Here is a 27006-nt window from a genome sequence, read left to right as displayed (position 1 = left end):
TCATCGTATCGTATGAATATAGTGTAATTTGAGATATCAATCCAAAATATATTTTATAAAAATACTGCTGCTCTTTTTTTTATATAAAAACTCTAATTTAAAACAAACAAAAAATTAAAACCGTTTTTAAGGGTAATGTCTATTCAACACACGGTCAAACTAGATGATAGGCAACTTAACTCCAAAGGTGGACCATATAGCAGAGGTTCTCGCTAGTCGCTACCATGAAGATTATTGTTGACGGTCCACTCCGTTCACAAACTTCTTTATGCTATAATGGTTTAAAGATAAAATTCAAAGTGGATATAAGCACATGCCATATGTGATATTAAGAAACCAATTACCCATTATATTAATTTCTAAAGTACAAGCACTTGGAAGAACATATACACTTCAATGCTAAGGCCATTATCATCTAGTGTGACATTGACCACAATTCAGAAATTCAAACGGAATTTTCCAACATCTTCACAATTCATATGTCATCAATGTGACAAGATTTTCAAACCAAAAGATTTGTTTAACCATGCTTTCCAGCCACCATTGCTCTTTGGAGATATCAACTCTGATTGCGGTTCTTTCTTTGATGCATACTCCTGCTTTTTGCACATCACAAAGTTCCTTGCCTCATAAGATCCTATGGGCTCCATTGGATTCAAAGCTATCAAAAAAGTTTCACCAATCAGAATAAACATTTAGCATATAATCACAATTTACTAAAATCTAAAGCAAGCTATAAAGCACGGTCACAAACACATACATGACACCGACTCTGACACACGTTAATACAAGTAATAATTTGAAAAATAATAAATGTAACATAATTAATTACTAATCTCGATAAGGTGTTTGTATCGGTGTTAGACACCCGACACGGACACGTCTTTTTCAGAGGTGTTGGTGGTCCGAGTGAGCAAGCATACCATCAAATCCTGCGTTTGGATGGTAAAGAAGAAAATTGGCAGCATGGAAACCAAGAACAGGAAGCCTTCCTTCTCTTGCATAGGATTTAAGGGCAGTATCAATGACCCCAGAAACAAGCTCTTTCTGGTTCACCACAAACCTTATAGGACCCGAACTTCCCATGATGTTTATAGTCACCAAAAACCTGTCGTTTCTCCCTGTTTTCTTGTTCTTCTCAAAAACAACTTTTTTCATCATGCTGAGTTTTTCTTTTTCAAATCAAACAGTGAGTGACCCAGACGAAACAAAACCAAAAAACTGCAACTTTGTATGTGGAAATGGAACAATGAAACTAAATTTGTTTAAGGGTCAAGGCCAAGGCAGAGAGATGGTACAAAACATTGTTGGAGATTCCGAATGAAGGAGTTGGTTGTGAAGCAACGTGGAAGAAGATGAAAGGGAGAGAAATACGCAACATTTGTTACGTAATTGGAAGTTTTGAAGAAGAATAAGAAGAATGCATCGAGTTCAGGAGAAGAACAACATGGAATGGAAGTGTTTTTAGCCTACGCTGAAAGCTTCTTCTTATATATAAATATTTTATGTTTTTCTCTTCTAGAAGTTATTCTGCCTAATTGTGTATCGCTCATTAACACATGCACTTTATTCTGTTTTATTTCTTTGCATTTTTTTCAAAAAAAGTATGCTTAAAGAATTTAGTACAAAAAGTTTAAATATTAGTAGGTTTTTACACCAAAATTAATCCAAATTAAATTCATAAATGAAAAAAAAAATCAAATTTTTTAGAATTTCTAAGTACTCACATTATTTTATTTTTTAACTCAGAATCTATCCTCATAAATAAATTTTACAATTTATTTTTATTATTAGTGTAAGAGGAGGGTTAGTAACACACTTTTTAAATTATGGCGGTCAATTGTGTTGTGATAATTCTGAAAAACCTACAATAATGTTTGGAGTGACTCTAAAGGATTTGAAGATCTAACGAGAATTTTTTTAAATGACGTATTCGAACATTGACATCAACGTGTTAAATCAAACTCATATCTTTTTAGATTTTTCTGAGGGACAGTCATCTCTTGTACAATTTATAGTATATATAACTCAGGATTTATATTAGGTACTATCTAGTTGATGGTATTTATCCAAAATAGACTAGGTTTGTCAAGACCATCCTAATGTCATAAGGAGATAAAAGGAAAGTGTTGCCCAATTTTAAAAAAAATGTAAGGAAGGAGGTAGAGCATGCATTTGGAGTTATTCAATCATAATTTGTTATTATATGAAACTTTACACGTAATTGGCATATGGATATGGATATTGTAATGTTATATTTGTAAGAGGTCTTGTCTAGGGTGATGTTCTAGAACTGTCTTAGAAAATGGAGGCAGCATAAAGTTGTTCGAATGGAGGTATCGCCTCGCCCTTAAGTCTTCTTCGTCCATGAAAAAAAATGTGGGATAAGACATGTCTTGCATATATAAAAAGTCAGAGTCGTTGCTGACCCCATCTTCCTTGGGAATAGGGATTCAACTGTCCACCATTTAAGTGAGTGGGGAGTGACCTTTTCCGAGGAAACCCTAGGTCCTAGAGGCCTTTACAAATACATTACTCCTTAAGGAATTACGACATACTCTAAGTCATATACACTCTCCACGACTCAAAGAGCACTACGCTCGTAACCGACGTAACATATTCAAGCAATCTAACTGCCCGCCTGCAACCAAGCAATGCTACTCATCTGCAGGATCTCACTTCACGAGGATAAAATTTGTGTGTTCCCTATTTTTCCCCCTCGACCACTAACCCGGGGTGAAAAATAGTGCACATTCCATAACGCCATAAGTTACCTAGGACTTGCAACTGAGATAAAATCTTTTTTCCAGTCGATGTGAAAATTCTTTTTTTGTAGGAGTGTAAAGTAGATTAAAGGGGTCTTTCTAGCCTTAGGATCATTCATTACATACTCATACAATTATACTTTTACAATTAAGTAGCCTTACACATTGAAAACAATCTTGCTTTCATGATTGTACCAGTAATAGATTATCACTTCATTCACGATGAGATTGTTTGTCAAAATCTGCAAAAAATTTATGTTTCTACTCACACGTATCTTGTAGATACATTTACAAAAGATTTAGGTCGCACCTAGTTCATACCTTATTTTGATAAGTTAGGCATTTTTTATTTGAACTGGAAAACGGCTATGTAGCAAGAGTATGATGCTCTTATAAATAATAAAACTTGGACCCTTATTTCCTTCACTCCCAAAACCGGTTATTGGCTGCAAGTAGGTCTTTAGAATTAAGGAAAATTCGTATAGTACAATGGACAGGTACAAGGCTAGGTGTAACACCCTTCTAATACCCCGCATAAATATTAAACAATAATCAGAGTAAAACATGAAAAGGGCATTACAACTTCCATTAATCAAACAAATACTCATGTCATGCCATAAAAGAGAACGTTAAACCCAAATTTATTCAGATCATCATGTTAACACAGCGGAAATATATTTAACATCTGAACAAAGAAACATCCAAAGTCATAGACTTAAAACGCCATCATAATAAAACACCCAAATAAAAAAGTTTAACTAGTAACTCTAAACAACGTCCCCAGTGTTACACGACCAGAGCATGACACAGACCCAACTGACTCTAACGAACTACTTGACGAGCTAATCTTCACCAAGTACAAGAGCTACTCCTCAATCTGAAAAATAACAACAGTAAGGGTGAGTCTCATTCACATTTAACTAATGTTATAAGGTATAGATAATAAAATATCAAATCACATGCCATTCACCCAATTACAGTTACAATCAGTATCACAACCACACAATCAGTACAACAACCAAACAATCAACACATATTATAACATTGGACAATCTTCCATTCATGTTATAATAACACAAGTAGCCTAATGCAATGCAACTACATGCATGTGGTACCAAAATCTGGGATAACCCAACTCACCGATCCACCATCGTCAAGGATACGACAACACCCACTCACTAATTCCACACAATGGGAATTAGCTACCACTGACCCACCATCGTCAAGGATCAGCCACACAATGATTATGAATGCATGTATCAACCATAACATGCTCATCACCCACATAAATCAACCAAATGTCATAATCATCAACTACAATAATCAATAGCCACACACAACCATGCTATTTCTCAACCATATTAAAACACATATTTTATACCAACAATACATGTATAACAAACACTGGTTACAACCACAACATCATAGCAGGTAGAATATTCACTAGTATACCTGTAAGTATAAACCACCACAACCAAATAAAATCGAGTATTTTAAAATAATCTCGAGTCACGACTTAAAACACCATTTTATTATGTAAATTATTTGATTAGCTTCACCATGCTCGAAACGGCACCAAAATCTGGTTTACGGTTTAAAAGTTACACCTCTTTAAACTTTTCAAAGTGGCCTGTCACCAACAGCACGCGGCGCCAACCTTGGTTCGTGGCGCGAACTGAGCGAGTCAGAAATCCCCAACATTCTGCCAAGCACTTCGCGGCGCAAACATGTGTTCGCGGCACGAAACGAGAAAAGAAGTACGCCTTCGCGGCGCAGCCATATGCTCGCGGCGCGTACTGAACACAACAAAACTTCCTGGCTTTCTGTCAAGCAGTTCGCGGCGCCAACCTCTGGACGCGGCGCGAACTGGCGATTTTCAGAACTCCGAATCGCAGAAAACAGCCTACGATTTCGCCCGTCTTTCTCTGAATCATTACCAACCTGGCGGCGCGAACTGGCGATTTTCAAAACACCGAATCGCAGAAAACAGCCTACGATTTCTCCCTTCTTTCTCCGAATCATTACCAACCAATTCCATTTCAACCAGATTTCGCATACAGTAAAACAACCACATATTATAACACATTTATTATACATTTCAACCATCCAATTAACACCATACATGATCAATACAACATTATCAATCAATTCTCCCAAAAACCTAACATTTCTACAACCTAAGCATAACCTAATTGACCTAAATAACATGATCAATTCTATCCTACTACCTATAACCCCATAATAGTAGATAAACGGAAGAGTCCCCCCTTACCTGAAGGTTGATTCTTCGCTCTTCCTCTTGTCGCACTTCTCTGCTTCTCCTCTCTTTCGCGTGTTTCTCTTTTTTCCAAATGATGTAACCTTCTCTATTCCACAACTCCTTCTATTTTATTAAAAATGGAATAAAATTATTTTAATTAGTAATAGGGCCTACCAATGCACCCCCTCCTTTACTAATCGCGACTCAAGCCCATCTGATTACTTCTTCATAATCCTCAATAATTCCAAATAATTCCCCCATAATTCAATTAAATTAATTTAAATTAAATTATGAAAAATATGGAGTGTTACACTAGGCTTGTTGCTAAAGGTTTCCATCAAAGATATGGGTTTGATTTTACCGAGACCTTTTCTCCTATGGTCAGACCTATTACCATCAAAATCATTCTCTCAATTGCTCTCACTTACAAGTGGTCAATTCAACAATTAGAAGTGGATAATGTCTTTTTCAATGGCCTTCTTCATGAAGAAGTATATATACAACAACCCAATGGATTTGAAAGTTCCAACCCTATTGGTTTGTAAGCTCAATAAGGCACTTTATGGCCTTAAACAAGCATCAAGGAAATGGTTAGAAAGGCTCCAAAGTGTCTCAATTCATTTACACTTCAAACCTAGCAAGTGTGATTCTTCATTTTTTATCTACTTTCTTGAAGGTCATACCATCTACATTATGATTTATGTAGATGATATCATCATCACATGCAGTTCAACTTCTCTCATACAAACTATTATCTCCAAGCTTAATGTTGTTTTCTCTCTCAAGCAACTAGGTGACCTAGATTACTTCCTAGGCATTGAGATAAAGAAAGCTACTCAAAACTCCATCTTGCTATCTCTTTGCCACACAATTGTTTCAGCTTTCGATCTTCAATTCTCATAGGCAAAGTGTCATACCCCAAAATTTGCCCATGCTATTTCTCTTGTTCAAGTTCAAATCAAGGTACAATGTTCAAAGACACCCTCTCCTAAGCAAAGTTCAAAGAATTAGGGTTTTGTTGTTCTGAGAAGAAATCAATGGATCAAAAGCTCCAAGGCATCCCACATGGTCTATGATACCCCACATTACTTCCATGACAAGTTTCAGATCTCAATTCAAAAGATTGATCACTCAATTGTTCAGAAAGTCAACAGTCGACTAGGTTGACTTAAAAGTCAATTATGGTCAAAGTACAGTCAAAACTCCTTATTTTTTGTCAACATCCTCATATTGAAGTATCATTCACCATTTGATCAAGAATTGATCATGGTTCATCAAGGAAAGATCAGAAATCAGCAATTCCAAAAGTTTCTAAATTAGGATTTTCATTGGAGAAAGTCAACTGAACTTTGACTAGCCATAACTCCCACATGGAACATCAGAAATTTTCAATCCAAAGCTCATTTTGAAGGAAATTTGATTCTCTACAATTTTGTGTCTCACAAGCCAAGGCTTAAAATGCTTCATTTGGGAGATGTGGACCAAAACATTATAGGTCCTTTTCAAAAGTCAACCAAAAGTCATTTTTTTCAAAAGGACACACAAGGAGCATGGAAAATTATTTTGACATGAGACCAAAAACACTGGTTAGAGGACTCTCCAAGGTTTCTAAAAAGTCCTAGAACTCCTCCATGCCCTAAAAATTGAGGGAGATATGCCTTGTCAAAGTTGGACAAATTTGAGAGGGAAAAATGTGAAATAAAAGGCCTCAAATTGATTTCTTTTGCAAAGGAGCCCAAGTTTTTATGGCCCAATCTTGCTTCCCAAGTCATCTAGAAGATCCAAGACCAATGCCACAAAATTGTGATAATTATTTAATTTTTTATTGAATTTCTATTCATTAAAATATGATTTAAATCAAATAAATCAAAGAAATTTGAAAAGATTTGATTTAGTTATATTTTTTAGGGTTAATAGGCATTTACACCCCTGTAATGTTAGCGAATTTTGCTTTACCCCCCTCCGTTGCCAAAAGCAGGTTTTGGCAACGATTTTTTTGAAAAAACCGTTGCCAAAACCTGCCTTTGGCAACCGAGGGGGGAAAAGCAAAATTCGCTAACATTACAGGGGTGTAAATACCTATTAACCCTATTTTTTAATCAATTCAATCACCAATTAAACACAATATTTGATATAATTTCGTGCAGATACTAATTGAAAGAGATTGGATTATATTTAGACAAATTTAGAAACTTTAACATGATATTGAAACCAAATCTCAAATATTTGATTAAAGAGGATTTGATTGGTTTTCACAACCCTAATTCGTTCTCCTATAAGATCATAACATCCTCAGAAGCAAAAAAAGAGGATTAGCTGCAACCAAAAATCTCAGAGAAGCTCTCAAAATTCAACAAAAAACTCCAAATCGGTTTTGGCATTTGAGGAGGTTTCAAAGAGAATCAAGGGTTCCATCACCTTCTTTGGAGTTCACTGAACTGGTGTGGATCATTACGTGATATCAATACCCCCAGAAATCCCTCCTATAAGCCACGGTAAGAAGCTCTTAAACCCGAGCTCGATTAGGATCATTCATGCATTGTTCATGAAAATTAATCGCATATATGTGTTCATGATGATGTGCTAGTGCTTTCTAGAACTTTAATTACATTATTATGCTTGTTTGATGACGTTTGCTATGGACAAATCTTAGGGTTTCCGATTAGGGTTTTTTCGTTTCAGCAAGAATCAGGTCTTGATTTTGGTATAGGTGTGACCGCATGGCCAAGACGAAGCCAATGGTGACCTTATTTTTTATTTTTGTGCATGTATGTGTGATCTATCATTTGCCAGGTGTTATATGTTTGCGTTTTCGTAGCGTTCTGTAAAAGAGCGCTGTAAAAAGGCTGTTTACAGGTTTCAGTAAGGAAGATGATGAGTTGTCATCATCGTATTGGCCAATTCAAATGTTCGCGCGCGTTTTCTATTATCCCATTTATGTTTATATATTATATGCCACGCGCGTACATTGAACACATGGGCAGCCTGGTTGAGTTGGTTACCGCGTGTGGGAGAGGGCGTCGGTTTGATTCTCCTCTCCTACGTTATTTTTACAAAATATTTGGCCCATTGATCTGGTGCGTACCATGTAAATGGAGCTACGATGCAGCCGCATCCTCAACCGTCAGATGATCGTTCAAGATCAATCCAAAGGACCAGAAGGCGTAAGACTACCATGGACCATCACAACCTTGCAACATACAATCAAGCTAAGTTTTTATTTTAAATTTTTCTATTTATTATTATATAACTGTTTTTTATTTATTTATATATACATATATATATATATATTGTTTTTTCCTTTTTTTATAACCTTTTTTAAAAATAAGTTTGTTTATATATATATATATATAATAAAACTTTTTATTGTTATATATAATAAAACTTTTATTTTGTTTATTTAATTATGTTTTTATTTAATTAGTTTAATAAATTCATATAATTTCATAAAATCATAAGTAATTTATTTTAATTAATTAAAAGTACATTAAGGTCATATTTAATCGAAACTTATTTTCCATCGATTTAATTAATTAGGTTGAAAAACCAATAATTAATTAAATATGATTTTCTCTTATTATTTAATTTACGCCTGAATCAGGGTTTACGAGAATTTGCCATACATTGAAAAAATATTTTTTTGTGCATTCTTTTCAGGGTTATTTGCACATACCCCCCGATCACGCGCCACGCCTTTTACGAAGCTAAGTTCTGATTTTATTTTCCTTTAAATACTTATTTGCATTATAAAATTGTTATTAGGATTAAAACCTCAAAAGTCAATGGACTCTTTTGCACTCACGCATTTTGCCTCTTTTTGCCTATTTTTCAGGGTTAACCTCTAGGCTACCGTCGACTACGAACCATATCAGATCAAATCAAAAGCTAAGTCTTATTTTATGTTTAAGTATTTATTTTGCCCTCTTTTATCAAATTAGGGTTAGCCCTAATTGTCATTTGAATTAATAATACACTCACCCCTTCGTGTTTATTTTTCCTTTTTCCAATTTTTCAGGGTTAGCCAACCGCCAAAGCTCAATAGTCGGTAACCCTAAAACCCTGATTTACTTTTTATAATTATTACTTGTTTAGACTTATGGCACTATTGATCCGCTGGTTTCTTTCTCCCTTTCCCCCGCTGGTTTCTTTTTCCCCTTCCCCATATTAATTGATGTGGTTAGTAATTTTAGGGAGTGTAACTCTGAACTAAATTAGAGTCATTTAATTATAAGATAATTTCTGAATTAATCACATGATTGTTGCACCCACGCACCTTTTTCGGTAACCTCTCTTGTTGCCTGTTGTTTGTTGCCTTGTGTTTTTTTTTTTGCAGAATAACCATGTCTCTCGAATACGAGGATACCTCAGCCATGTTGCCTCGACTAATGTAAAGATCATAAGTCCCTAATGATGCTGCCTTCGATACACTAATTATGATCTCGTCCCTCGAAAGTTGCCTACGAAGGGCTGAGGTATCCTCTGGTTGCCTAAACGAAAGGCTATTTTGATCCTTCCCTTAGACTACTTGCCTCTCTATGGCATGGGACAGTCTTATGGCGAACGATAATGCGATGACCCTTCAACCTCCAAATCAAAGGACTTCCTTGTCCTCCTATGGCAGGGATAGCCCTGAAAGGCTAAAAGAACTCTTCTACAAATATTAAGGTAATTGCTCCTAATTGCCTTGCTCTGGCTAAAATTTTTTTTTCTACCCTTTTCTCAAAAATACTTTCAAAAAGCTACGCTTATTTACAAGCTAAAGTCTTATTGCATTTCTACACTTTTTCTTCAAAGAGCAAAGCAATTAAGAGCCCATGGAAAACCATGGATGCAAAGGGTGCCTTACACCTTCCCTTTGCATAAATTACCCCCCGAACTCAGTTTTTTTATTTAAAAGGTTTTTCCTGTTCTTTTAGCCTTTCCGATATTTGGATAAAATAAAAGTCGGTGGCGACTCTTGCTTACCGCGACATTTCGATAAAGTCAGTTCACCGTATTACACAAAGCTTCAACTGTCATGTTATCCTTCACCTGTACATCATCTACCTAGATCACATGAGATGGATCCGCAATGTATTTCCTCAACTGTGATACGTGGAATACATCATGCAAATTCGCAAGCGTTGGCGGCAACGCAATACGATAAGCCACCTCTCCAATCCTTTCTATAATCTGATACGGACCAATGAAACGCGGAGTCAACTTCCTTGATTTCAGTGCTCTACCAACACCAGTCGTAGGAGTCACCCTCAAGAACACATGATCTCCTTCTTGAAATTCAAGTGTCCTTCGTCTCTTATCATGGTAGCTTTTCTGGTGACTCTGAGAAGCCTTCATCTTCTCTTGAATCCATTTAATCTTCTTCGTGGTCTCTTGTATGATTTTTGGTCCAATCACAGTACTCTCACCAGATTCATACCAACACAAAGGTGTTCTACATCTTCTACCATACAAAGCTTCAAATGGAGCCATACCAATGCTCGAATGAAAACTATTATTGTAGGTAAATTCAATCAACGACAAATAACTATCCCACGCACCACCTTTTTCTAATACACAAGCACGCAACAAATCTTCCAATGACTGAATTGTCCTCTCTGTCTGACCATCGGTCTGCGGATGATAAGCAGAATCCAACCTCAATTTAGTACCCAAAGCCTTCTACAAACCTTCCCAGAATCGAGATGTAAACCTTGGATCTCTATCTGATACGATACTCGAAGGAATACCATGCAAACTTACTATCTTCTCAATATACAATTGAGCTAACCTCTCCATCGGATAATCCATTCTCATCCGTATAAAGTGAGCAGACTTCGTCAATCGGTCCACAATAACTCAAATAGCTTCACAATTCTTCACCGTCCTCGGCAAACCAGAAACAAAATCCATAGATATACTATCCCATTTCCATTCAGGAATAAATAACGGTTGCATATCTCCATACGGCTTCTGATGCTCACTCTTCGACTTCTGGCAAGTCAAACAAGCATAAACAAATTCAGCTATCTCCTTTTTCATTCCAGGCCACCAAAACAGCTTCTTTAAGTCATGATACATCTTGGTAGCACCAGGATGAATACTCAATCCACTACGATGTCCCTCCTCAAGAATACTTCTTCTCAATTCGACAACATAAGGAACACAAACACGGTTGCCAAACCTCATTATACCATTCTTGTCGATTCTGAATTCACCTCCTTTACCTTGGTTAATCAGAGTCAACTTATCAACCAACTCTACATCAGTCTTCTGACCCTCTCGAATTTCTTCAAGAATACCACTAGTCAGCTTCAGCATACCCAATTTAACACTGTTAGGAGTGTCTTCGCATACTAAACTTAAATCTCTGAATTGTTCAATTAAGTCCAACTCTTTCACCATTAACATAGACATATGCAAGGACTTCCTACTCAAAGCATCGGCAACAACGTTTGCTTTACCCGGATGGTAATTCAGCCCAAAATCATAATCCTTGAGAAATTCTAACCACCTTCTTTGTCTCATATTTAGCTCTTTTTGATCAAAGAGATACTTCAGACTCTTGTGATCACTAAATACTTCAAACCTTGAACCATACAGATAATGCCTCCACAACTTCAACACAAATACAACTGCTGCCAACTCTAAGTCGTGAGTCGGATAATTCTTCTCATGCGCTTTTAGTTGTCTCGACGCATAAGCGACTACCTGTTGATTCTGCATTAGCACACCTCCTAATCCCATCAATGAAGCATCACAATACACAACAAAAGATTTCGCCGGATTCCGCAAAATCAAGATCGGCGCACTAGTCAGCCTCCTCTTCAGCTCTTGGAATCCTTCTTCACATTTCGAATCCCAGATGAACGCTTGACCCTTTCTAGTCAACTTAGTCAACGACAATGCTAACTTTGAAAAAACTTCAATGAACTTTCTATAGTAACCCGCAAGACCAAGAAAACTACGGATTTCAGAAACTGACTTCGGAGCTTCCCACTGAGACACGGCTTCTACCTTTGTTGGGTCAACGGCAATACCATCTTTAGAAATTACATGCCCAAGAAAGCTTACTTCACTTAATCAGAACTCACACTTTGACAGTTTCGCATAAAGTTTCTTTTCCTTCAATAGTTCCAATACCACTTTAAGATGCTCTGCATGTTCTTCTTCACTCTTAGAATATATTAGAATATCATCGATAAATACTACTACGAACTGATCGAGATAGGGATGAAAGATCCTATTCATATATTCCATAAAAACACCAGGTGCATTAGTAACTCCAAATGGCATCACAGTATATTCGTAATGACCATACCTCGTTCTAAATGCAGTCTTCTGAATATCGTCGGTCTTCACCCGAATCTGATGATATCCTGACCTCAAGTCAATCTTACGGAACACGCACGCCCCAACCAGTTGATCCATTAGATCATCAATCCTCGGCAACAGATACCGATTTTTGATAGTAACTTTATTCAGTTGTCTATAATCCACACACAGCCTCATCGAGCCTTCTTTCTTCTTTACTAGTAATACCGGTGCACCCCACGGTGAAACACTAGGACGAATAAATTCCTTCTCAAGTAACTCTTCCAATTGACTCTTCAATTCAGTCAATTCAGATGCCGACATACAATAAGGTGCCATCGACACAGGACTAGTCCCAGGAATTAGCTCAATAGCAAATTCCACTTCTCTCTCAGGTGGCAACTCTCTAACATCTTCTGGAAAGACTTCGGGAAAGTCGCATACTACCGGTAATTCACTTCTCGCCACCTTCTCCTTCACTTCCATGGATGCAATCAACATAAACACGGTAGCCCCGTCCTTAACTGCTTCATTTATCTGTCTAGCAGTCATCGCCAAACCTTCCACACCTTCATCTTCAGGGAAAATAACTGTCTTCGAGAAACAATTGATATGAACCCAATTGAATTGTAACCAATTCATTCCCAGAATAACATCGAGTTGCTCCAACGGAAGGCACACTAAATCCATTCCGAACTCTCTACCAAAAATATCAATTGGACAGTTCAAACAAGCAAACGAAGTAGTCGTTGAACCCGACGCAGGAGTGTCAATGATCATACTTCCATTAATATCAGATATTTCCAAGTTCAGTCGTTTAGCACAATCCAACGAAATAAACGAGTGAGGTGCTCTAGTATCTATAATTGCAATTAAAGGAGTGCCATGAATAAAACACGTACCTTTAATTATCCGATCTTCTGGAGTAGTCTCAGAACCAGATAAGGCAAACACCTTACCACCAGCTTGATTCTTCCTTGGCTTAGGACACTTCGGACTAATATGGCCCTCTTCTCCGCAGTTGAAACAAGTTACTGTGTTTCCCTTGCACTCAATAGCAATGTGACCTGCCTTCCCACATTTATAGCACTTCTTTTCTTCACTTTTGCACTCGTGAATGCGATGTCCAGGTTCTCCACACTTGAAGCACTTAATAGGGGCACTAGAGTCTCCCCCACTAGGCTTCTTCCAACCTCCAGCTTTCTGGTTACCTTTACCATATGGCTTACCACGATCCATATGCTTCTTCCCTTACCTGTCGACTAACTCGCGAGAGTGTGACGACTTCAGCTTAATATTGTCCTCTTCAAAGATTCGGCTGCAGTCAACCAAATCAACAAACCTGTGAATCCTCTGATATCTGATACCCTGTTTAATCTCGTCACGGAGACCATTCTCAAACTTAACACACTTCGAGAACTCGCTAGCCTCATCATTGTTGTAGTGGACATAATACTTTGCCAACTCAACAAACTTGGACGCATACTCCGGCACTGTCATGCTACCTTGCGTCAGCTCCAAAAATTCAACCTCTTTCCTGCCTCTAACATACTCGGAAAAGTACCTTCTCAAGAACTCTCTCTTGAACACAGCCCAAGTAATTGCAACACCAGCAGCTTGCAGTTCATCCCTACTAGCCATCCACCAATCATCAGCTTCTTCAGACAGCATGTGAGTACCATACCTCACCTTCAGATTTTCATCACAATCAATCACTCGGAAGATCCTTTCAATTTCCTTTAGCCACTTCTGAGCGCCTTCGGGATCGTGAGTGCCTTTGAACAACGGAGGGTTGTTCCTCTGAAAACTGTTCAGCTGCCTGTCAGCACCAATTCCAGCCCCATTGGCATTCCCTCCCAGCACACCAGCAATCATACCCAGAGCCTCAGCAATCGCGTCGTCGTTTCTTCCTCCACTTCCGGCCATCGTTCTGCTAAATATTAAAACAATATTTATTAGAACAAGAAGTATCGATCGTGTCAACCTTACACTAATCGCATACGAGGGATTAACCGACACTAAGACTCTGACTCAAACGATCGACTATGCTCTGATACCACTTTTGTAACACCCTTCTAATACCCCGCATAAATATTAAACAATAATCAGAGTAAAACATGAAAAGGGCATTACAACTTCCATTAATCAAACAAATACTCATGTCATGCCATAAAAGAGAACGTTAAACCCAAATTTATTCAGATCATCATGTTAACACAGCGGAAATATATTTAACATCTGAACAAAGCAACATCCAAAGTCATAGACTTAAAACGCCATCATAATAAAACACCCAAATAAAAGAGTTTAACAAGTAACTCTAATCAACGTCCCCAGTGTTACACGACCAGAGCATGACACGGACCCAACTGACTCTAACGAACTACTTGACGAGCTAATCCTCACCAAGTACAAGAGCTACTCCTCAATCTGAAAAATAACAACAGTAAGGGTGAGTCTCATTCACATTTAACTAATGTTATAAGGTATGGATAATAAAATATCAAATCACATGCCATTCACCCAATTACAGTTATGATCAGATTCACAACCACACAATCAGTACAACAACCAAACAATCAACACATATTATAACATTGGACAATCTTCCATTCATGTTATAATAACACAAGTAGCCTAATGCAATGCAACTACATGCATGTGGTACCAAAATTTGGGATAACCCAACTCACCGATCCACTATCGTCAAGGATACGACAACACCCACTCACTAATTCCACACAATGGGAATTAGCTACCACTGACCCACCGTCGTCAAGGATCAGCCACACAATGATTATGAATGCATGTATCAACCATAACATGCTCATCACCCACATAAATCAACCAAATGTCATAATCATCAACTACAATAATCAATAGCCACACACAATCATGCTATTTCTCAACCATAGTAAAACACATATCTTATACCAACAATACATGTATAACAAACACTGGTTACAACCACAACATCATAGCAGGTAGAATATTCATTAGTATACCTGTAAGTATAAACCACCACAACCAAATAAAATCGAGTATTTTAAAATAATCTCGAGTCACGACTTAAAACACCATTTTATTATGTAAATTATTTGATTAGCTTCACCATGCTCGAAACGGCACCAAAATCCGGTTTACGGTTTAAAAGTTACACCTCTTTAAACTTTTCAAAGTGGCCTGTCACCAACAGCACGCGGCGCCAACCTTGGTTCGCGGCGCGAATTGAGCGAGTCAGAAATTCCCAACATTCTGCCAAGCACTTCGCGGCGCAAACATGTGTTCGCGGCGCGAAACGAGAAAAGAAGTACGCCTTCGCGGCACAGTCATATGCTTGCGGCGCGTACTGAACACAACAAAACTTCCTGGCTTTTTGCCAAGCAGTTCGCGGCGCCAACCCCTGGACGCGGCGCGAACTGGAAATTTTCAGAACTCCGAATTGTAGAAAACAGCCTACGATTTCACCCTTCTTTCTCCGAATCATTACCAACTAATTTCATTTCAACCAGATTTCGCATACAGTAAAACAACCACATATTATAACACATTTATAATACATTTCAACCATCCAATTAACACCATACATGATCAATACAACATTATCAATCAATTCTCCCAAAAACCTAACATTTCTACAACCTAAGCATAACCTAATTGACCTAAATAACATGATCAATTCTATCCTACTACCTATAACCCCATAATAGTAGATAAACGGAAGAGTACCCCCTTACCTGAAGGTTGATTCTTCGCTCTTCCTCTTGTCGCACTTCTCTGCTTCTCCTCTCTTTCACGTGTTTCTCTTTTTTCCAAATGCTGTAACCTTCTCTATTCCACAACTCCTTCTATTTTATTAAAAATGGAATAAAATTATTTTAATTAGTAATAGGGCCTACCAATGCACCCCCTCCTTTACTAATCGCGACTCAAGTCCATCTGATTACTTCTTCATAATCCTCAATAATTCCAAATAATTCCCCCATAATTCAATTAAATTAATTTAAATTAAATTATGAAAATATGGAGTGTTACACTAGGCTTGTTGCTAAAGGTTTCCATCAAAGATATGGGTTTGATTTTACCGAGACCTTTTCTCCTATGGTCAAACCTATTACCATCAAAATCATTCTCTCAATTGCTCTCACTTACAAGTGGTCAATTCAACAATTAGAAGTGAATAATGTCTTTTTCAATGGCCTTCTTCATGAAGAAGTATATATGCAACAACCCAATGGATTTGAAAGTTCCAACCCTATTTGTTTGTAAGCTCAATAAGGCACTTTATGGCCTTAAACAAGCATCAAGGAAATGGTTAGAAAGGCTCCAAAGTGTCTCAATTCATTTACACTTCAAACCTAGCAAGTGTGATTCTTCATTGTTTATCTACTTCCTTGAAGGTCATACCATCTACATTATAATTTATGTAGATGATATCATCATCACATGCAGTTCTACTTCTCTCATACAAACTATTATCTCCAAGCTTAATGTTGTTTTCTCTCTCAAGCAACTAGGTGACCTAGATTACTTCCTAGGCATTGAGATAAAGAAAGCTACTCAAAACTCCATCTTGCTCACTCAATCTAAATACATTAAAGACTTACTTTTAGATAACAAGATGCTAGAACCTTGTCATGTGCAAACACCAATGCGATCTACATGTAAATTAACCAAAATTAGGTTTGCAGTTGTTACTAATCCTTTCGTGTATAGGTTAGTTGTGAGTGATTTGCAGTATGTTATTATTACTAGGCCTGACATTGCCTACTCTATCAACAAGGTCTGTCAGTTTATGTTCCATCCTCTTAAGACTCACTGGGTGGCAGTAAATAGGATTCTTAAATACCTCAAAGGCACAATTGGACATGGTCTTCTACTTTCTCTTATGTCCCCATATGTTTCTCCTTCTCTTCATTATGATGTTGATTGGGCTTTTGACCCAGATGATAGAAGAAGCACCTCTCGGGCTGCAATCTACTTTGGAAATAAGCTCATTTCTTGGTGGTCCAAGAAGCAACATGTTATTGCTAGGTCCATCATTGAGGTAGAATACATGAGCCTTGCTCAAGCTATTATTGACTTGCTCTAGGTGCAGACTCTTCTCAAGAAATTCCTTATCTCTTCCAAGATTCTTGTGGTGCTTTGTGATAATCAGTCAACAGTTATGTTGGCTCATAATTCTATTCTTCACTCAAGAATCAAGCACATGGAGATTGATCTCTTCTTTATAAGAGAAGAGTGTTGGCAAAACAACTGCATATCTCTCATATTCTAGGCACATACCAATCCTCTCATATTCTAGACATAGACCAATGGACTGATACGCTTACCAAGCCTCTCCCTTCAACTAGATTCCGAGAGCTAATGAACAAACTCAAGGTTGCAAGCTCCCCTTGAGCTTGTGAGGGAAGGGAGATATTAGAATATGTAATAGAATTAGGCTCAAGACAAACACATATCAGCTTGAGCGCTGATAAAACCTACTATTGTAGGTCAACTAATCTGCTATATATAAAGCAAATTGTTGTAGCTTGATGTAACTAACTAATTCTAAAATCAATAGTTAATTAGATCTAAAACGCGTCTACTATCTCCATCTACCAATTCTATCAATATTGGTTTCAATTATTTTATTGATCCATCTGAAGTCATTTTAAAGAATGCAGTACCTTCAAATACTTTTTTTTTACACTGTCATGTTGCTAAAATATTTATAGAAAAAATAAGCAAACAAATTTTGTAATTTTTTAAATTAATTTTACATAAATAAAATATTATAATTTAATAAATACATTATTTTAAAATACAATGATGTGAAATTACTAGTAAGATATATTAGTAAACAAAAAATAGAATTGTTGAGTTGGAGTGATAGATTTTATAATAAATACTTTTACTTTTTTCTAAAAAGATATAATAATTTATGTGATCAGAGATCTCATTGTTTAGATGTTTATTATATAATACTAATGTGAATGTCTTAAGCAATGTCTTTTTGATGGTGGAACATACACTTGGTGCAACATTATTTTTTGAGAGGAAATGCTGCATGGAGCAGGCAAGTATCAATTGGTGAAGTTAATGAATTGATGGGAACAGGTAAATTATTGTTATATTGCATGAAAAACTATTATTTATAAAATCTTCATTTATTTATATAATGCATGATATCTTTTTGCAATTGTCACAAGTGGAATGAATGAGACAAACTAAAAAATATACATAAAATGTTAGCGTGCTTGGACACCAAGGCTGCTATTTAGAATATTAATATAACAACTAATGTGCACATGATGTAATGTGTTATGTGTTGCATTTCAATTTTTCAAAATTAATTCAAAGATATGACAAATATAACACATTTCATTAACATTTACAATAGTATATGTGAAGATAGACTTGTTAGCTTATAAAAACGACTTGTGATTAAACAACTTATATGCAAGTGCTGCTGGGATTAATTAAACAACAATTATTACTCACTCAACAATTAACAAATTATTTTTCATTAACCCTTCACCAGTTACAGGTAACTCTGATGATAGGTGCCATTCACCATCTACTAAGAATTTGACTTCATACCTGGATGATAATAATTTTTGGTTTTTGAGAGTTAGAAGGAAACTAGAGATTGTAATTAAGCTCAATTTGAAAGCTTGAGTGAGTTGATAAACTTGTACCTTCCAGGCCTGAGCATCAATGTTGTTGAGAACCTTGTGTAGGAACCTGTATACTCTGGTGAAAGGTGCTCTCCTTGGCTCCAACCATCAAAGCTGCCCATAATTTGCACACTCTGATAGAAACAGAAATTCAAAACAAATTATCAGTATGTTGAAATGTTTCTCATCTAAAAGTTGAAATTATTTACTTTTATTTTACCCTCTGAAGTGAGGAAGTCAGATCATAATAATGATGAGAAAACTTTCCAAAAGATAAGAACTTGAGATTGTTTGAGTTAAGGGAAATATTTTTTGACATGCCCCGTAAGTGGTTTTCAGCTTATTCCTATAAGTTCTTCAGGGTAGCTTATGATAACAGCTTGAAGCTTATGTCAAAACAGTTTGACTTTATTTTATCTTTTGTTATAGAAATAACTTATACACCAGCAGTATATGATAAGCGTTTATACTATAAGAGCTTAATTAAGCTGCTCCCCGAACAGGGCATTAATCTATGTCTATATCCTAAACATTTGAAGACAATGATTCAAGTTAGTTTCATCAAATAACTAATAATTGAAAACATTGTCCATAGAAAGCTATGTGAGTATATGTTCTGAGAGCACTATATAAATAATCATTACTGCAAGCAAAACACAGTTCCTGTGTGTTAGAATCATGTAAATTGAAGAGATTGAAACTATTTGGTCTGAATTTTGTTTATAATGATTTCCCAGTTGCATTTACAATGGTGATCAATCTATTTATGGATTTGCTCTAGTAGGTTCTAGGTAGATAACTCACTGTGATAGTTGTCAGTTAGTAACAAGCATTTTATAAGCTATGGGAGAGACTAAGCAAGCTCTCCGAGCTTGAGATAGGCTATTCCTTTAATACTCTCCGCAAGCTTAATTGAGTGTAGGGAGGAATCAACACACATTGAGTATGGCACGAAGGTCTTCAAACAAGGAAGGAGCAAGGGTCTTGGTCAGCATATCGTGTGCGCCTAGGACCATAAATGACCAAGAGATTTTTTTCAAGGACCTTTTTCCCCGATAAAGAACAAGCCTAACTCTATGTGCTTGTTAAGAGCATAGAGCAATGGTACTCATGTTTTCACAGAAGACTGTAGGAGTGCAAAATGGAACACCTAGTCTAATGAGGAGAGACTGAATCCAATGAATTTCTGAGGTAGGAAGGTAGAGACCCATTAATCCTGCAATACGAATCAGCAAATAGAGCACAAGCAAGGTGTAGAAACAGATGCAATTAAAGTAAATATAGTGTAGTACTGATCATAAAGGATAATAGTAGTCTTCTTAGCCTTCCTTTCAAAAATCCTCCATAGCTTGGGTTTGCCCATATTACCCTTATCACTAGTTTCCTTCCCGTCATAGCCAGGGCAAGGCTTCTGAAATCAGCTTCATTACTAGACCTGGATATAACAGGTTGCTTTTTAGCCCACCAGAGATCAAGTTTTAACCTAAGAATACACAAGCACCAGACGTGGATCTTTTGACACCAAGAGAAGTGACATTACTGTTTTATTTGGTTTAGAGGAATTGTTAGTACAAAGTCCTTTTTGAAACGATGGAAGCAGAGAGAAGCATCGTGACCATATATGTGACACACCTGGCACTGAAAAAATTTGTGCCCGCGTACCTTCTCCAAACATGAATTCTGCGCATACTGAATTCTGCGCATACTGAATGAATCATTAGATTTCATAGGATCAGTTTCTTCAGATGGAGGTAGACTGCTTATCATTGGTGGATGTGTTAGGACTTGCAGAGCAGACAAGAATGACTTAAGGTAATGCTAATTTGCAAACAAGTTTAAGACAAGCTTCGTGACCTAGAAGTAAGGTTTCAACCTCTTTGATTGAAATTGAACCAAACTTTCCACTGATGAATGAAACTCTGGACTCATAGTCATGATTCAATCCTCCAAGAATGACATCAAAGTGTTTGTGAACTGAAATTGATTTGTCAATGGCATATTAGCATGAATTGAGCCAATAGTAGACTCAGTCTTGAGATGGAACTCTGAAACAAAGTAATTCTATAGTTTCGTGTTACATAATTCAAAACGAAGCTGCCAAAGCTTCGCTTAACATGCGTTTGAAAATATGTGTGTGGATCTTGTCCCATTATTTCCAAGAATTCTTGCAGACTATCACTCCACGAAGCATTTCGCTAATTAAAGCCAAACAAGGAGCAATTGATGGTTGATCCCATGTCTAGAATTCTTTGGAGATGCAAATTGCTTCAGTACCTTCAATAGTTGCGTATTTTGCCGGAATTGCAGGATTTACCTAGAAATGGTGAAGCTTATGAGCATTAATAACAGGTTCTAACTGGTGGCACCATTGGTGGTAACTCTCAGTATCGTGTTTTTCAGAGATAGCAGAAAACGAATTTGAGTGTGACGACAACAAAGCAAGGAAATCAGCGACGGTGGTGGCAGTGCTCCAGTTTGTGACGGAGAAGTTTGGGAAGAGAGCACTGGATTGTTACCGCTCTTCTGATATCATGTTGGAATTATGTAAATTGCAGAGAGATTGAAACTATTTGATTTGAATTATGTTTATAAGGATTTCACAGTCGTATATACAATGGTGTGATCAATCTATTTATATCTTGCTCTAGTAGGTTCTAAGTAGATAACTGAATAATAGCTGCCACTAGTCAGTTACAAGCATTTTATATGCTATGGGAGGGATTATGCAAGCTCTAATAAGCTTGATCTAGGTTATTCCTTTAATATCGTGGTACAAAATTCCAAACTACATTCTCAATATTTGTAAGTCTATTCTTGCATATATGTTTACCTCAGCCATGCCGGCCCAAAACACAGAGACCTCCTTTGATTGTGCCGCATCAACATCCTTTATTTGCTCGTTTAATTGCTCGTGTACAGCTATGAAAGAAAAAACAACAAATTTGCATCAATAAGGATACAAAAGAGGAAGAAATTGCGATGCAGTCCAAAAGTACACATATGTGCCATGTAGGTGTTGTGCAGGGTAAGTACCATTATACCTTTTAATCTACCAACAAGGTGAGTATGAATGTACTTTCCATTGATCTTCCTCGAACCTTCTGGAATACCAGATTTAGCTATTTCTTCTGCTAGCCTGGCCAAAGCCTGCATCCAAAGAAACAATGTTACAGTGCAGATTAAGATTCTCAACAGATTTTATGTTTGAATAATTATATAAATGCAACCAAATGAGGCAAACTAACGTTACGCATACTAAATTTAAATATGATGCAAGTTTGCAGAGCTGACTAATTTATTGGGTATAGAACTAAACTCCACTTAATCTTGTGCGCATTATCATCTATTCATCATACTATTACAATATAGATTTTACCATCAAAAGTTGCTATAGATTAAGCTATTTACTTGCATAATTATATAATTAACAAAGGTGCTATAAAATTTTGTGAATCAATCCCAGAAAAAAAAATAAGGGTTATCTAGACATCAATTGTTATGAAATGTAAAATAGCCAGTGTTATCAAATGGAAGCTATAGAGGTGTTATAGCATAGTAGAATTTTAACAAATCACTATTATTGTGCAATATGTGACTGGTGCAATGCGTGATTGGGTATAAAGTGTTGCCTAATAGAGGTTTAGTAGAGCTATAGCACTGTAGCATGATAAAATTTGAATAAACGATTATTTTCTGGGATCCACAATAAATAACACTGATAATAGTGAAAATTTATTAGCTCATAGTGCCAGTTCATTCAATTAAAAAGTTTGAAAACTGCAAGTATGTGTTAATCAGCTGGTATCAAACAAAGAAATGCAACCAGCATAAAAAATAGCATCAAAATTGACAAGGTGGTAAGAAAATTTTACCTGAACTTCAAGCTCTAGGACAGCAAGTTCACTTTTAAACGTTACCAATGCATCCTCCTTTATATACAACTGCAGAGAAAGAGTCGAAATTACAGTTTACTGCAATGGCCTTTTCCTTTTATACATCTTTGTTATATTTTCGAACTATACAGTCTCAAATTAGAAAAATATTTCCCTTCTAAATGTTTCAGCATATAGTCAGAAATCAGCATGGCTTATGAGTTCAGTAATAAAACCATCCCCCATTACGTTTTCCTGTTAACATCATAATTAGTAAGATACTGCATCCAGATTGCATTGACTAAACCCAGCCAAGGGGCTGGTATCGACATCCAACACATCTTCTCCCCATAAATATATGATATATAAGATTCACAATATCTTCATACAAGATTGTGATCCAAGTCTGATCATTTAGGGGATAGCATAAACTCCCAAAACAAGAACCATTGCTATCAAAAAGAAAACTGCAACTAGATTTCAATTTAATGGTAATGCAAAAGATCTCCGGCACACACATACACACCTGTCTTTTTAGGAATCGATTTTGTTGGTTGGCTTCACTAAGCTTCTTAGTGAGGTTTGCTCTTTGAGTATCAGCAAGCAATACCTTTATCTGCTTAATACAATTTGAAACTGAAGATCTAAGTAAGATAAGTTGATTGAAGTTACATGCACACTTAAAAGGTATCACTAATATGCGTGAGCCAAAAAAAATATAATTAAAATGTGAGATACTTTTTGCCCCAAAAAGTATTCTCAGCGTACTGCACTTATCACAAATTCAGTCTAAGAACCTCGTAGCTTACAGAATATTGATTTTGATTATATACAAACTTGTTTTAGTTATGAATTATGAGTCACATATTCAAGAAGCCCTCTTCCCCAGTTGCAAAGAATGACTCAACTAAGAATTAAAAAGGAATATACAAATACACACCATAATAGCAGCCACTTAAAAATAACGGCACACAAAAAAAAAGGTGTTGAGTATTTGGAACTTGGCTAAACCATTTGTTCCAGTTATTTTTCTTATTTTAGAAATTGTAGAAAAACTAATCTGAATATTAATAACTGTGTAAAGAATACAAGCAATAATCTCAGTATATGACAAACTCAAACTACTTAGCCTGATTAATGGGCCTATACAAAAAATTTAAGATTTATGATTTAAGATCTATTTATAGTTCACAAGGTAATGCTTTGAAAGATATTCTATAATTTCAAAACAACAGATCCGTCTGTATTCCAAATAGAGAAAAATAGCAGGGATACTTGATTAGGACAATCAAATAAATGTTAAGGAATACCTGTTCATTGGTAAGTGGTTGTGACAATCTCTCGTCTTCTGAGTCTGTAGATGGATCCATATCCTCATTAGGATTATCTCCTTGTAATGATTCAGATTCCTCTATACGAGTTGCCATTGAATGTGTTCTACAAAAAAAAGGCCTTCTTGGATACACTGCAGTAAATGTTTGGCACGAAGAGGCTAATATTTGAAAGTCCCATCTTGAATTCAGGGATACTACATTGCACAGAAGTTTATGAGAAATTTTTCTTCCTTTTGTCCTCGAAATATTGGAAAAGAATATCCCTTGTGCTTCTAGATGATGACACCTATTTAAATTATGAAAGAATCATGACCAAGAATTTACCAACAAAAAAAAACAAACTTAAAACTTTCAAGACTTCAATGTTTATGTACACTACACTATTATATTTTCAGTGTAAGCTTACCTTGAAATATTGATTTCCATCACGAAGAGGTTTAACTTCCCCTGTCAAGGATATGAGAAAAGGGAACTTTTCGACCTAATCAAGCAAATATGATGAAATTTACAACAAAGTAAACACTAGAAAACCAAAATGTAAGAACTTAGGATAACTGATTTCAAGGAAAAAAATTACATACATTCTCAACAATGTGTTTCAAATTTAGTGGCCATATATTGATACTTAGAACAAACACCAAAAGTTAGAATAAAGAATGACTTAAAGATGACAGTTTTGGCTTCCAAATTGTAGGGATGACAATCTTTATATCCTAATTCACAACTATTGTATAAAATAACGGGATACCGTGTTCCTTAATTCACCGCCTAATGCACAACAATTACACTCAAACTGCCAACGCGACATAATGATGAAATCTCAAGAAAAAGAGAGCTATAAAAATGAACAAACCACCTAAGACAGGATTCCATTCTACCACCTTATCTAGGTCGGATATGAATCATTCCAATTTGTAACCTTAGCTTTACTTGTGTGACCACTCATCAGTCTTAATATTCTCATCCATGTGACCCTAAGTTAATTTAGAGTCTCATATCATATAAAATATAGTATGAAAATATGCTTATAAGTAGGAGGCATCATTCATCTTACCTTACAAGCCGGTTAAGTTAGGTAAGTTAGGTACAACCTGAAATCTAAAATATTTCACTTGTTTGTAGGCTCTTTCCCACCCTACATTCAATCTCCTACAGCATTGTCGGTCGAGGAGTGCTAGCAAGACTTACTCTTAACACATTTTTTGACATTTCTTCTGGGCTGGCCATATGCCCAAAAAGAAAAGGCTCACATTTGATTCAGATCTTGAACACCTCAACCAAATTTCATATATAAGAGATCTTATGTGAAAAAATGTATGATTCAAATTCATTCTCACATTATTTCCCACTCTCTCACTGGGAGTTTAAGTGTTAACCTTGAAGGTCAATCCCTTCTCCACCACCATACCAGAAACACAACTCTGCCGCATCAAGGCATTCACCAATCATTTCTAGTTATGGACTGAACAATATTCATTATCTTTTTCAGTAAAATTCATACGAGTCCCACCATATTAACAATATGTCCTACATAAAGTGGGTGGTAGGACCCACATGAACAAGAGAGTGAATGTTGGAAAGAAAGTGTTAAAGTTTGTGTTGCTAGCAGCACTACTCTGGTAGACTTGATGGTTGTGTGATAAAAAATTTCCTTTAAACTTTAGTAGTACTTTTATATCACACATGACACCAAAAACATTCACTCATTTCACCTACACTGCTTGGGTTATATGATTGACTCCTTACCACCACTACTACACCAATTGCTACTTTTTTTCCCTCAACCAGCAATTACAAAAAAACTCCAATTTTCAGTAAAATTATCCACCACAACAATATTCTATCTGAGAAAAGAAACAAAGTCATATATCTCATATGATTTTATCCTTAGACCCTAACTCAAAACAAGTTTTCATAGGCACATAACATCAAACACAACACAGGCATGGAATCGTTGTTAGCATGAGAAACGAAAACCTTATCTTTTCAATTCTTAACTAAGATGCTTAAGGAAATTCGGTTTGGTTTCCCGGAAAAACAGAGAAAAATGTAATGCTGAAAGTTAAAAAAAGAGTGATAAACGGCAATTTCGGTTAAAGAAAGAAACAAAGTGCGATGCAAAAAACTTACAGGGACTAGGAATAGCAGGAGAGAGTTAATAATTGTTGAATACTCTTGAAAGTTTGATAGAGTTCAAGCGACAACATTAGATTTTTGTGAGCGGTGCTTATCGGAGTGAGGGACACCACACTGATATTTCAGATCACGTGGTAAAGATCAAAGGCACTCATAAATCGGCACGTGGATATCATTGGAGTTGATGTGGTTTAGATTTCTCCTAAGACCAAGTGCAATGGGCAGTTTAATTAAAGTCAACATGGGGAAAAGATGTGCAATGGGGAGTTGAATGTGGTGTTGAGTGTGTGTTGGAGGAGAGAGGTGTTGAGAAAACTCAACACCAATTAATCTGTCCCAGAAGCTGACGTGGCAGCGTGTGAGTGGTGCAACGCAGGCGCGTGTGGGCCACGCGCTGGGAGTGAGAGTGGGAGAGTTTGCACGCGGAGAGAGAATGGAAAAGGAGATAAGTGCAGCCACGTGGCTGTTTCTGATTGGCTGGCCAGATTTTTATCCATTTAATACTTTGAACTCAATTATTTCGCTGCAAATTAATTTTTTTTTTTTTATACCAAAATTCATGATTTTTTTTTCTCTATAAATAGAGACTTGGTTCATTTGATTTGGACACAGAAAAAAAAACCTAGTTTTTCACTATCTTTCTCTATTATTATCTTTCTATTAGTGTTTTTTTTAAGTTAAGTG

General features: G+C 36.4%; 2 protein-coding genes across 3 annotated transcripts; both read right to left on the bottom strand.

The window, feature by feature from the left end:
• Window positions 1-236: 236 nt before the first annotated feature.
• LOC131656072 (uncharacterized) lies at window positions 237-1471 on the bottom strand. Its single transcript, XM_058925852.1, has 2 exons — window positions 924-1471; window positions 237-661 (listed from the first exon to the last, which is right to left on the bottom strand). Exons 1-2 carry the CDS (start codon window positions 1159-1161, stop codon window positions 486-488), a joined length of 414 nt encoding a protein of 137 aa, XP_058781835.1. The 5' UTR covers window positions 1162-1471; the 3' UTR covers window positions 237-485.
• A 17195-nt stretch (window positions 1472-18666) lies between these two features.
• Window positions 18667-26472, bottom strand: LOC131661837 (protein PTST, chloroplastic). 2 transcript variants are annotated; one of them, XM_058931475.1, is made up of 9 exons: window positions 26317-26472; window positions 24593-24667; window positions 24163-24472; window positions 23379-23468; window positions 22853-22921; window positions 22022-22127; window positions 21811-21899; window positions 19002-19114; window positions 18667-18903 (listed from the first exon to the last, which is right to left on the bottom strand). In XM_058931475.1, exons 2-9 carry the CDS (start codon window positions 24610-24612, stop codon window positions 18801-18803), a joined length of 900 nt encoding a protein of 299 aa, XP_058787458.1. In that variant the 5' UTR covers window positions 24613-24667; window positions 26317-26472; the 3' UTR covers window positions 18667-18800. The 2 variants fall into 2 exon arrangements, with proteins under 2 accessions (XP_058787458.1, XP_058787459.1); XM_058931476.1 differs by lacking the exon at window positions 26317-26472 and adding an exon at window positions 24768-26292.
• Between the last annotated feature and the right edge of the window lie 534 nt (window positions 26473-27006).

This window comes from Vicia villosa, linkage group LG3, assembly GCF_029867415.1.
Source record: "Vicia villosa cultivar HV-30 ecotype Madison, WI linkage group LG3, Vvil1.0, whole genome shotgun sequence".
NCBI lineage: Eukaryota > Viridiplantae > Streptophyta > Magnoliopsida > Fabales > Fabaceae > Vicia > Vicia villosa.
The sequence above is the reverse complement of the archived record's forward strand: the minus strand, read 5'-3'. Positions and strand labels throughout refer to the sequence as shown.

Bases quoted from the DNA above. Each gene is read 5' to 3' on its own strand.
- LOC131656072 (XM_058925852.1), bottom strand. From the start codon at position 1,161: ATGATGAAAAAAGTTGTTTTTGAGAAGAACAAGAAAACAGGGAGAAAC. The intron at 662-923 runs GTATGCTTGCTC...CTTTTTTGATAG, and splicing joins TCCAAACGCAGGATTTGATG to CTTTGAATCCAATGGAGCCC.
- LOC131661837 (XM_058931475.1), bottom strand. From the start codon at position 24,612: ATGGAAATCAATATTTCAAG. The intron at 23,469-24,162 runs GTATTCCTTAAC...TGTATTAAGCAG, and splicing joins AACCACTTACCAATGAACAG to ATAAAGGTATTGCTTGCTGA. The intron at 21,900-22,021 runs GTATAATGGTAC...TTTCTTTCATAG, and splicing joins CCTTGTTGGTAGATTAAAAG to CTGTACACGAGCAATTAAAC.